This window comes from Chinchilla lanigera, unplaced genomic scaffold (assembly GCF_000276665.1).
Source record: "Chinchilla lanigera isolate Chin_1 unplaced genomic scaffold, ChiLan1.0 scaffold00100, whole genome shotgun sequence".
NCBI classification, from domain to species: Eukaryota; Metazoa; Chordata; class Mammalia; order Rodentia; family Chinchillidae; genus Chinchilla; species Chinchilla lanigera.
The window spans coordinates 4,054,379-4,066,606 of NW_004955501.1; the positions used below are offsets into that span (position 1 = coordinate 4,054,379).

Here is a 12,228-nt window from a genome sequence, read left to right on the forward strand (position 1 = left end):
TTGGTTTTTCTCCGGTACCAGGAACCGAACTCACGACCTTGCGCTTGCCAGGCAGGCACTTTGTTGCTGAGCTAAATCCCCAGCCCCAATCACCGTAAATTTCTAAAGAGTGATATTATGGATGATTTCATTTATCTCATCTTACCCATATTTTCTCATTTATCTAAAATGAACATGTATTGTGTAATTTTACCACCTAAGAGAATTCAAGTGAATACATGAATCAGTGAGTGAGAAATTATTTCTGAGTTCTACCTTTAGATATTTAAAAAATCCAAAAAAATAATTTATACCAAGAAATCTTTTGATGGGAAAGGTGGTATGTTGTTATCTATTCACCCAATCTCCCAGATTTTCTACTGATTTTTCCAGTGTGACCCACATATCAAGCAAATACAATGATTCAACTGGACTGGATTCTGACTCAGAAAAGACAATTTTTTAGATAACTGGAGAAATGTGAACCAACTAGATATTTCATTACATCAATAAATTATTGTTTATACTGTTTTAGGATACTTATATATAATACTTATTTCTTTAGTCCTATCATCTGTTGGGAAATAAGATGATGGCTGTGATTTGCTTTGTAATATTCCAGTCAAACATCGAAAGTATAGAATAGTACAGAATTTCAGTTCTGCACGATGAAAAAGTTCCAGAGATCTGTTATACAACAATTACACATAATTAACACTGATATTTGTACAGATTACACTTAATCATAATTTAGGTGGCAAACAGTTATATGTTTTTACCACAGTAAAAAAGAAAGGTTAGCAAGATGATGATAACTATTAATGGTAGGTAGTAGGTATACAAAAGTTTTTAAAATTCACCAATAATGATGCATCATATACCTTTGGTAAAAAGTCACAGAACAATTTAATTTTGTATAGTTTGCCAAAGGGAAAAGGAGAAATGTTTATGAGTAACTTTTCTGTTTTGGTAAACAATCAGGTAGTTTTAGTTCAAACAAAACTATCAGGAGACTAATTCAAATATCCTTCGTATGGAAACCAGATGTTAATTCTTTGAAGTCTTCATATTCTAGCTCTAGTTGCCCATCTTCCCTAACAGTGAAGCTTTAATTTTATGGCTGGTAATCACAATGGTAAGTTTACACAGTGCTTTTAGCATTTAGGTCAAAAAAATGCTGGTCTAGAAATCTCAAGATTTCATTTTCCTACTCCGGTTGCACACCTTTCTACACCTAGAAAACATCCTTTCCTTGAGGATGTGGGCCCTTCCTGCCACTCTGCGTGGAGTCACTCGCAGTAGGGCTATTCTTGGGGTCTACCAGACAACTGACATTTCAGGGGGATAAAAAAAAAAGCCAATACATTAAGAATTAAGACAGCAAATAAATTGAGACTGTTTAAAAAAAACAAACTGTCTAGCTCTCTCAATTTATTCAGTCTGTCTGCCCTCTCATTTTATAAGCTATCTATTAACCTTGCTGAATTTTGACATTAAACAAATAACACATGCAAACTGCATCTAAAAGAAGTACTGAGACAGCGTCAAGGATATAACAGATGAATAACACAAATATTCATCTCTTCATTTTCCTGTATGTTCTTGATTTTAACTGAAAAAGCAAAGGAGATGAATGTGTCCTAAGAAGCTACCCCTAAATTAGTTATCTATTTTGTGTTTGTTTAAGCCATAAATTCTTCACAAACGTTTCTCCCACTGTTCTAAAAAAGGTGTTTCCACAGCCACAAAGACCCCACTGTTAGTCAGGGTGCACGGCTTCAATGTGACTCTCGGCATCGTGTCCTAACAAGCAGACAACTCAGCCCAGGCCAGCATAGAAATGGAGCGAAGCACGGACAGGAGCCAGCATAGAAATGGAGCGAAGCATGGACAGGAGTGCCAAAAAACCAATCTCAGAGAATGGGAGACACAGAAGACAGAGGGAACAGAGACAAAAAGTGAAAACGTAAGGAGAGGAGGCAAGAGATCAACACAGGGAGAGGAAACACGCAGAAGAAAGGCAAGCAGGCATGAGAACAGAAGAGGAGAGGACAGAGACACCACACAGGCCTAGTTACTAAAGAGGACAGGCGTGTAAGTAGAGCAGCATGGGCTCACTGTACAAGAAAAAGAGCAGGGTCAGCAGAGAGAAGCTGGAACGATGGAACGGCCTCAGAAACTTGGACTGCAGTAGTCAGATTTAATCACAGTGTTAAAATGTCACAAGCCTACCTGAATTATCTCTGATTGCTCAGCCAGAGCCTTCCTTTGTGCCTCCAGAGAAGATACCTGTTGCTGATAAATCAAGCGCTGCTTCTCCCAGTCCAGCGACTTCTGACGAAATTCCTAAGGAGGCAATTAAGTTACTTAACTTGTAAGTGCTTCCCCTCACTGTCACCGCTTCCCAGCTTCACTTCTGCTTTCATCTTCCCCACCTCCCTGGGTATTCTCACACCTTTCTCCACAGCAGGAGCCCTACTACTCACTTAGCTGACAGACCGCACAGTAACACGGAGTCCCACTCACACTGCGCCCCTGGATATCTGTCTTTGTAAATTTAACACCCTAATGGTGCAATGCTAAGCACTAGAGGTTCACGATTATGTTCACAGATTTGCTGCCACCTAAGCGTTGCTATCATTTTCAAGGGACTTCAGAAAACTCATGCTCTGATAATTAAAATTCAAAATATGATGGCACATAACCCTGGCAATCTCAATTCTTATCTACACTCAGGATTTGAACAGGTACAAATAAATTTTCAGTTAAGTCCTGTGATGGCACAATTCTTACTTTTCAGTATGTAAAACTCAGGAACCAAGTACTGTAGATACAGACAGCACAATATGCTTTGATGGTCACATTTTTACAACCTCAACAGAACTGCAAAGAATTCACTAAACAAAAACTAAGGAACCAAGGACTCAGGAACCAAGTACTGTAGATACAGCGAGCACAATATGCTTTGATGGTCACATTTTTACAACCTCACAGAACTGCAAAAGAATTCACTAAACAGGAAAGTGTGTGATCCATTTTAACAGGTATTTGTAAGCCAAAGCCAAACAGTGCAAAATTCATGATGGATCAACAGCAGCTTCCAACTGCATACCAAGAAAATGAACCCAGTATGTATGAAAAGGGGGATAAACCAAAGGACAAAGAAATCTAATCTCTCACTGTCCTCTAGGACCTTCAATTCTAGATACCTGATTCTCTTTGTAACTGTGGAGAGCCAGATTTCTGACATCACTCATCATTCCCCCATTTCTACTATATATGCCAGTACTCATTGAAGTGCTGGGGATAACAATAGTTAACAAAATAAAAACTCTAAGCCCGCTCGCTTGAAGGGCAACAGACAACACATTCATCCCACAGTGTGTTAGAAATGCAATGCGTGTTTTAGAAATAACAAAACACAGAATGTGCACCGCGGAGAACTGCACATTTTAAACTGAGCAAGTAACACTTACTACGTAAATACCCAGGGAGATGGGGATGGAGCTGTATTACTGCACGGTCGGGGAACAACCCTACAGTGGAAAGACACTGATGTGTCTAAAGACAGGCAAAGCAGCTGGGGTGACCGGAATGGAAATGCCATCACCTGAAGGGGGAACTGGTGTTGGGAAATGGGGAAGAGAAAGTAAAAACCTTTATTTTGGACGTGCTAAGATTTACAGTTAAAAAAAAAAAACTTTACAGTTTTAGACTGTCCACTATAGTGGGGATGTGAAATAGGCAGCTGAACGTTACTCTGAAACACAGAAAAAAGATCACAGCAGGACATATGAAGAAAGGTCCGAATTCCAAACGTAAAGAAGCATGGGAAGTGGAGACAGTGGCTAATAAGATAGAAGAACAAGGAAAAACAGTTTTCACCAAAGTCAAGTCAAGAAAGTGTGCTAAGCAGGGGAACAGCCGGACCCAAAGCTGCAGATACCAGGAGAAAAATGAGAACCAGTTGGCTTTAGGAATATGGAGGTCACTGGTGACCAACATGCCAACAGCTTCTATAACGTGAAGGGTCAGAAGCCTTATTCCATGGGTGTAAAAAAATGGGGAAAAAGGAATTAGAGATAAGTATAGATGCCTAAAGTATTTCAGCAAAAATGAGAGAGAAAGTTGAGGCGGAAGCAGGGGTCTGGTATTTACGAGGAAAGAATATGGATGCTTGTAGGAAATATCCATTTGGGAAGAAAAAACTGAGCATGCAGAGAAAAGAAGGAAAACTGCTGGAGCAACACCCTGGGTAACGGAGGGGAGGGAAGGCAGGACTTATGACACAGACACAGACAGGTAAGTGGACACAGTGTTGGAACTCTGAACACAAAAGAACTTATCACCTGAAAGCGACACATGATGAAAGCTTGAGGAGAAAAGAGAGAGGAAGAGTCCCAGTGGAAAGTGGGCAAGCGAGAGGAAAGACAGTAGGATTCCACATAGAAAAAAGAGCCACATGGGGCAGGTAGACAACAGTGGGCAGGAAGGCAGCTGACCAGAAGTGTGGTTTTGCCGAGCACATACAATGAAGCAAGAGGGGGCGGGGGAGATGCAGGGAATGGAAGGAACGTGACCTTGGAACCTGAGTGGGGTGCAGACTGGTAAGAGAACACGAAGTAGATACGGAGCAGTGAAAAGGTACCAGAATTCAATCATTATAGAGATGGTTAATGATAATTGAGCCTCAAAGGCCTAGATGGGAGCTAAAAAGATGAGGATGATACACAAATAATAGTTACAAATGAGATTTTAGAGGGCTTGCAAATACTGCTAAAGATAAGACATAAGGAATAGAGACAGGGATAAGATGAGACTGGGAGGAAATCAAAATATATATGGAGGAAAGGATGCCAAGAAACCCAAAGTCTGCAGAAATATACACCTCACTGCCACGAGGATTAGGACACGAGTGACACTGGAGAGAACAGTGAACTGAGCTGAAATGTACGAGGCAGGGGAGTAACCTAGGAACCAGGAGATGACGGCTTTGGTTGTATGTATGTAGGCTGATGATATGAAAATTGGAGATAGGATTTTAGGAAAAAAGAGAAGGATCCAGAAGTGGCAATGAGAAGCAAGATGGATGTAAGGGGTTTGGCAGGGAAAAAAGGATCAGTGAAGAGGGCTGCAGGGGAAGCAGTATGGATCATCCTCACAGGCTGAGTTCTTCAAATGTACAAAAATACTGAGATGTAAAACAATACTAAAAATAAAAATTGTACTTTGAGGGAGTACCAGTATATTAGCATTTGTGGGTGACAGGTGGCTCAGAGTAGAAAAATTGTAAGTAGTTACATAAAGATGTTAAACAATGCTTCTGAAATTAAAATCAGCTAGGAGAGTTGGATAAAACGCAGATTTCTAGTTCCCATACCATACTACTAGACCAGAATCTCTGGGAGTCTAAAGGTACCCTGGGTAATTCTTACGTACAATGAAGAACTAACGGAGAAGACAGAAAGGGAGAGTGACGAACACAGGGTGCCAGGAGTGGCCGCCTCGTGCGGTTCCTTCATCTGCTCTTGGCAGAGTTGATTTACCACCTCCCTTTAAGTCCGCTAGGAAACCAACATATATAACAACCCTTGAGTCACTCAGTAAAAACAAGATCAGCAGAGGGAAAGGTGAACCCTCTTCCTCACTTACTTTGTTTCATCTTACTCCATAAAGAATGGCTATCATCAAGAAATCAGATAACAACAAGTACTGGCCAGTCTGTGAAGGAAAAGGAACTCTTCTACATGGTTGGTAGGAATGTAAACTAGTACAACCACTAGGGAAATTCCATGTGGAGATGCCTCAAAAAGTTAAAACTAGAAATCCCATTTGACTTAACTCTTCCCTGTCTAGGGATCTTCCCAAAAGATTTAAAGACATCGTATTACAGTAATACATACATACCCATGTTTATAGCAGCACAACTCATAATAGCTAAATCCTGGAATTGTCCTATATGCCCACAACAGGTGGATGGGTGAAGAAAATGTGGTGTATATACACAATGGCGCACTACTCTGCCACAAGAGATAAACGAGTCATTTGTAGGAAAATGGATATAACTTGAGACCACAATGTTAAATGAAATAAATCAAGACACAGAAGGTTAAATATCACATGGTTTTTCTTATATGAAAAGCTGAAAGTAAATATAAAAGAGCAAAATAAAAGACAACTAGTGGGAAACAGGAAATTAGCTGTTTTACAAATGGGAAGGGGATTAAAAGAGGGAGAAGAAAAGAGATGTAAAAAGAATTGAGACGTGTTATGTACATGTACCAACTCCCCACAATGAATGTAATCATTATGTATTGCAAACATGTACTAACAAAAATAAAAAATTTAGCTTGATTAAATGGATATCAAAAGAAAAAGAAAAAAAAAAGCTACATACTTTTACTAAGTTCCTAACATTTACTAAGTCCCAAGAAATAAGGCAAGGGTACTGCTCATATAGGATAGCTGTTAACTGCTGGTCTATATTTCTCAATGTTGGAGATGCTGGGGACCATAATCCTTTCCAGAATGCAATCCTAGGCAGGTTTACTACCTCTGGTTCCTGGCCTTAAATAAAAGTTTCATGCTCCATCATCCTGACAACCAAAACAAGCAAAAAAACAAACACATTTCCAAATGCCCTATGAGGGTGCCACTGCCCTGCTGAGAATTACTGATGGCTAGCTCCTGTTAACCACAGGGAACTAGGATGATAGGAGGACAGGGGACCACACGCCCCACCACTGAAATAGCTCAGTGGCAGTCCTGGAGATGGCAGAAAATTCATTCCAGGAAACAGCAGCATTAGAAATGGTGTTTTCTAACATGAAGGCTGACAATCACTACCGTGACTGTTACTGTGAACATACCTCTATTTTTCCATTTAACCGCTCAATCTCAGACCGATCTTCCCTGTAATTTCTGGTACTTCCTCTGAATTCCCTTATTTGCTTTTTCTGCAGTTTTTCATAGCTTCTCTTCAATCTACCTAACTGTGGAGACAGTGCTTTATTCTTAAAATGTAAGAATTAGTAAACAAACTGATATCATGAAAGCAAGTCCAGTGTCAACTAGTATTACTCTCAAACTAGTAGTTCTTAAACTAAAATACAAAACTAACAATTACATACGAAAAACAAACTCTAGCAAAGAAATATATTCAAAGAAAAATGAAATGAAAAAATAAAACAAAACTTTAACTTTTATTATAATGATTTTGTACTTAAAGACCCTACCACCCACCTTCACAATAAAAGCAACAAATAAAAAAATCTTTCTTCTGGGCCCATGGGTCCCAGGTCATGCTCCTATTCAGTACGCAGGAGAGGAGCGCTTTGGAAGCAAACTTAATAAAAAGCAGTTTTTCCCAAATTTGAATGAAACTGAGCTAATGGATAGAATTTCTTACTTTTTCTATTTAACCTCAAATGCTTTTTAAACCTTTAGATCCTCTAATATTTAAAATTTAGTAACTGGCTTAATTCAAAAATTTAAACAATAAATTTTTGGCATCAATATTTCAGAGTATTAAATAAAAACAGATCTATTTATTTCAGCTCCTCAACCAAGAAACATATTTTAGAATACCTGCTCTAGATAATATCAAATATACAATTAAGCAACATGTTATACCTAGATTCCAGGACAAAGACATAGATTTGTGCCTCTGTTCATGGCATGTAGAGGTGCAGTACCTTTACAGGGTAGAAACTTGTTCTCATCACAAAATTCTCAAGGGTTAAAGAGATAAACAATATATAACAGAACAAAAACTCTTACTTCTTCCTGCAGTTTCTTTAACTCCTGCTTATATTCCATGGCCATTTCTTGCTTGATTTTTTCATGTTCTTCTATCTGCTGATGCAACATTCCAACCTAAAAGCAGGGAAATGATAGTATTTTTCATTAGTAGCATTGAAACAATATCTCTGAAACATGAAAGCAGGAAATAAGCTTTATACTTACTTATAAAGTATGCTTCTGCATACACACACACACACACACACACACACACACACACACACACACACCACTTCTCTGGCAGTTGAATACCTACTTATTTAATAATCCATAACACTAAAAAAAAATGGAGACTAAACAACTGTTTCAGAACTTCTAGGTTTAGATGAAAACTACTATCTTCTGTTTGATTTATTCTCCCCAACTCTCTTCATCAAAAATACTCATGAAAAATTAATAGATACAAGGTTTCAGAAACTTTGGAAGCCAAGAATACTTTATAAAAAATCTATGCAACTTCAAGAATAATTTCATGAAGTATTTCTCTTGATAACCAGTTTTCCCTTCAAGTATTTCTTTTGACAATCAGCAGTATTTCTCCTGATAACTGGTTAGAATTTCATTTATTGATAAGTGGCAAGGAAACAGAACACAAGTAATGAGAGACTGGAATCTTGATAACAACATAGAATAGTAATAGTTTAAAAACTAGAAATAAACTTATAAGAATACAGTGGTAATGCAATCACAATAGAAAGATTTAGCAGACTTTTTTAATTTTATAAGTTAAAAAAGTTATTCTAAAGTTCAAACTAAAATAAATAAAGAGCGCATGCCTGCAGTCCTAGCTACCTGCGAGGCTGAGGCAAAAAGATCCCTGAACTTAAGTCTGAAGTCAACTTGGGCAACAGAGTGAAATGCTGTCTCAAAAAAAAAGAAAAAGGGTGTGTATGTGTATGTGTCTGTGTGTGTCTGTGTGTGTGTGTATCCAATAATGTGAAAAATTCTTTTGAACAAAGATCCAAGTAAATGTTTACCAAACGTCTGGATGGGAAGAAACTTTGAGAGATTAAAATTAATAAAAAGGTCATTTTAAAATGATGGATTTGAGCCAGGTGTGGCGGTACATGCCTGTAATCCTAGCACTCAGGAAGCTGAGGCAAGAGGATTGTTGCAAGTTCGAGGCCAGCCTTGGCTACAAAGTGAACTCAAGGCCAGCCTGAACTGCATAGTGAGATGCTGTCTGAAAAAGACAAAAAACAAAACAAAATGATGGATTTGACTACATAAAAATGTAAAACCTCCATATTAAAAAAAAAATCCAACCCACTACTCAGGATACTGAGGCTGGAGAACTGCTGTGAGTTCAAGGCTAGCTGGCCTACATATTGCATTTAAGACCAGCCTGAATTACAGAGCAAGCCTCTGTCTCAAAAAAAAAAAAAAAAAAATCCAATTAAAAAATTTAAAGTTAAACAATGAGAAAAACGTTTATAAAAGAAGGCTTTAAACTTTTAGTACATAAAAATTCTTATAAATTAATTTTTACAAACTATTATGCCCTTCACATAAAAACAATCCAAGAACAAAGATTCCCACAAAAAGATAAATGCCCAATAAACATGAAAAACTTAATGCCACTAATAATCTGAGAAATTTAAAAATTCAGGGGCTGGGGATTTAGCTCAGCGGCAAAAGCGCCTGCTTGGCAAGCGCAAGGTCGTGAGTTCGGTTCCCGGTACCGGAGAAAAACCAAAAAAATAAAAAAATAAAAAAAAATAAAAAAATAAAAATTCAATGGCATTTTATGTCTAAAAAATTGCAAAGATTTTATAAAATAAGACTTACATGGGTAAGTTTTTTTTGGAACCTAGGGACCCAAAGCCTACTTAGAAATATTAAAGTGGTAAGCTAGTAAACTGTACTTCTACAGGTCTAGTAAAAAAGTATGGAGATGTTAAAAATTTATCCATCAGAATGTCATACTTTTGTAAAAATTGCAAACAATGGAAGAAATCTAAATGTTTAAAAATAAGGGAACTTCAAGATGTATCTATCATATACAGGTATACATTCCTTACAATAAATGTTATCATTATGTACATCTTAAATGTACCAATAAAACTAATTTTAAAATATAAACATAAAGGAACTGTTGAATGAATACAATGAATGAATGTGCATCTACACAATAATATACTCAGTATTAATATACATCAGAATTAATCTACAAACTACTTATTATGTATAAATCATAAGGATATAAAAACTACACTAAAATCCCAATTTTGTAAATGATTTTTAAATAAATATAAATTTATATAGCTTAAAGGAAATATACCAAACTGTTAATACATGTTAACTCTATTTTATGGAGTTATGGATTATTATATTTTCTTCTTCATACCTTATTGTCTTTTCTGAATTTTCTCTAAGAGCTACTGCTTTTACAATACAAGATTTTTAAAAAGAAAAAGAAGAGACTACCCTTCAGTCCACCTATTTTGCTCTGATAAAGAGCTGGAGTATTTACCTGTTTAACACAAGCAGTTTTATTCATATTTCCTAGCCTACAACCTGCTGGAAAATAGAAAATTAGAAAGTAGAGGCACAAGAGGTAAGTTCAATGATCAGTAGATGTAAGCAAGAACTTTTAGCAAAAGCAGAAGGAAAGCAAGAGCAACAGATTACCTTAAAATGGATCTGTGTTTACCGTACAACAACCCATAAGACAATGCACACCAGTAATTACCATCATTCTTAACAAAGATACTAAGAGAAAATTACATTATATTTACTACATCTACCATGCCCCCCCAAAAAATAGCCCCCTAATCTCCCCTACACACCTTTAAACTTTCTGTTGACCCTCTTACATGTTAAACAAGTCAGCTCTGCAGAATTTTTAAAACTTTCAATGATTTAATAAGACCTCTAGCAGCACGAAGACTGACTGTGGAATCTTTAAGCCTAGCAAAAACAAATTCCTTAATGAATTTCTGTAAGTCAAAGACATGGAAAAAGAAAACACCCATCACCCCTTTCCCTACATTATTTCAAATCCCTCTCTTCGGCTCTCTTCTGTCACTAAAATCATCTATATCCCATGAAAACCCATACCCAGAAGAGAATGGTTTCCCAGCATGACCTATGACTCATTTGAAGATGCCTCATGAGTTTATTTTATACCAGTACCATGCTGTTTTTGTTACTATGGCTTTGGAGGTAACTTGAAAGCAGGTACTGCTTTAGCTTAGGATTGCTTTAGCTATTCTGTGTCTTTTGAGTTTCCATATGAATTTTTAGGATTGTTTTCTTCTAGTTCTATGAAGAATGTCACTGGTGTATTGAAGGGGATTACACTGACTCTGTAGATCACTTTTAGTACTATGGTTATTTTGATCATATTAATTCTGCCAATCTAAGCACATGGGAGGGCCTTCTATCTTCTGGTATATTCTTCTATTTTGTTCTTAAATCTCCAAGCTCCACTTCTTCTCTGGAGGTCCATGTGGCTCTAATGTAGCTTCTGTTACCCTATGACCTGCTGGGGTGGGAGATTCGTGGGCAGAATGGTTGGAAACCTAGAAGCCCAAAATGTACCATGCACTCTTGAGAATAAGCCCACAAGAGACCCCTAGAGAGTGAGATACCAAGGGGAGCAGAATCCAGGTGCTGGCATTTCAGCAACATCCTGCTGGTGGAACAGGCTCCCAGTCACTCTACCCAACCACTGGAAAAGGGAACCCAGCAAGTGAAATATTCACAAACCAGTGCAAAGCAAGGAGCAATCTATGAGAGGCCACTGTGGGTCCCTGGGAATTTGAAAACAATCACACATTTCCAGGTAGGGACCCAAATCTGAGTGCTGAGACAACCGCGGGCTGGAGGCTCAAGGTGAACAGCATTTGGAAGCCTGGAGAAAGATAACAGCAAATGACCACAAAACCATTTCTTGCTCATTCCTTCCTCATGCTGCAGGAGTGCTGTGCGCACTGCCCACAATCACCGGCACGTACCTACAGGGAAGGCCCCAACATCCCTTGCCAGAGGACTGCTGAAAATACAGAGCCCTGGAATTTCAACAAGTTTGTGGGTGAGAGAGTGCCTGAAAAAAAGACTGTGGGTGGAGAAACTGAGAATGGTGCCCAGGTCAGAGGGCATCTAGGGGTTGCACTAGGCAGAAGGCCTCTGAAGAAAAAACACAGAGGTGACTGCAGGACTTGCCCTGGAAGGAAAAGAGTGAGGAACAAGAGGTCTCTGGCAGAAGTCAACAGAGAAATGTGCGCTTGGCCAATTGTACCACCTCTTCCCCTCCCCAAATTAACTGACATGGTCGGATCAGGGGACAGAGACAAAGGCCTACAGTTAGCCAGGGCCAGAACACTGCGTGTGGTCAGGAGGCAGGTCCAGAGAGCCATATGGATGGACAAGGCCTTCTGCACAGAGGCAGGCAATTAAGCAAACCACGGGGGGTGAGGGCGGGCTGATTAGCTTGGAGTCCTGCGA

The 12,228-nt window shown here is 38.4% G+C and overlaps 1 protein-coding gene across 8 annotated transcripts in view; it reads right to left on the reverse strand.

Annotated features, from left to right (window-relative positions):
- Cep63 (centrosomal protein 63kDa) overlaps nt 1–12,228 on the reverse strand; it is a 63,710-nt gene that overhangs the window by 22,098 nt on the left and 29,384 nt on the right. For 7 of the 8 annotated variants that reach the window (XM_005406798.2, XM_005406795.2, XM_013505785.1 and 4 more), the window contains exons 4-6: nt 7,759–7,854; nt 6,849–6,971; nt 2,212–2,325 (exon numbers count right to left, since the gene is read on the reverse strand). In XM_005406798.2, the coding sequence (XP_005406855.1) occupies nt 2,212–2,325; nt 6,849–6,971; nt 7,759–7,854 (333 nt within the window). The remainder of the gene's footprint in view (nt 1–2,211; nt 2,326–6,848; nt 6,972–7,758; nt 7,855–12,228) is intronic. The other variant, XM_013505783.1, reaches the window with a different exon arrangement.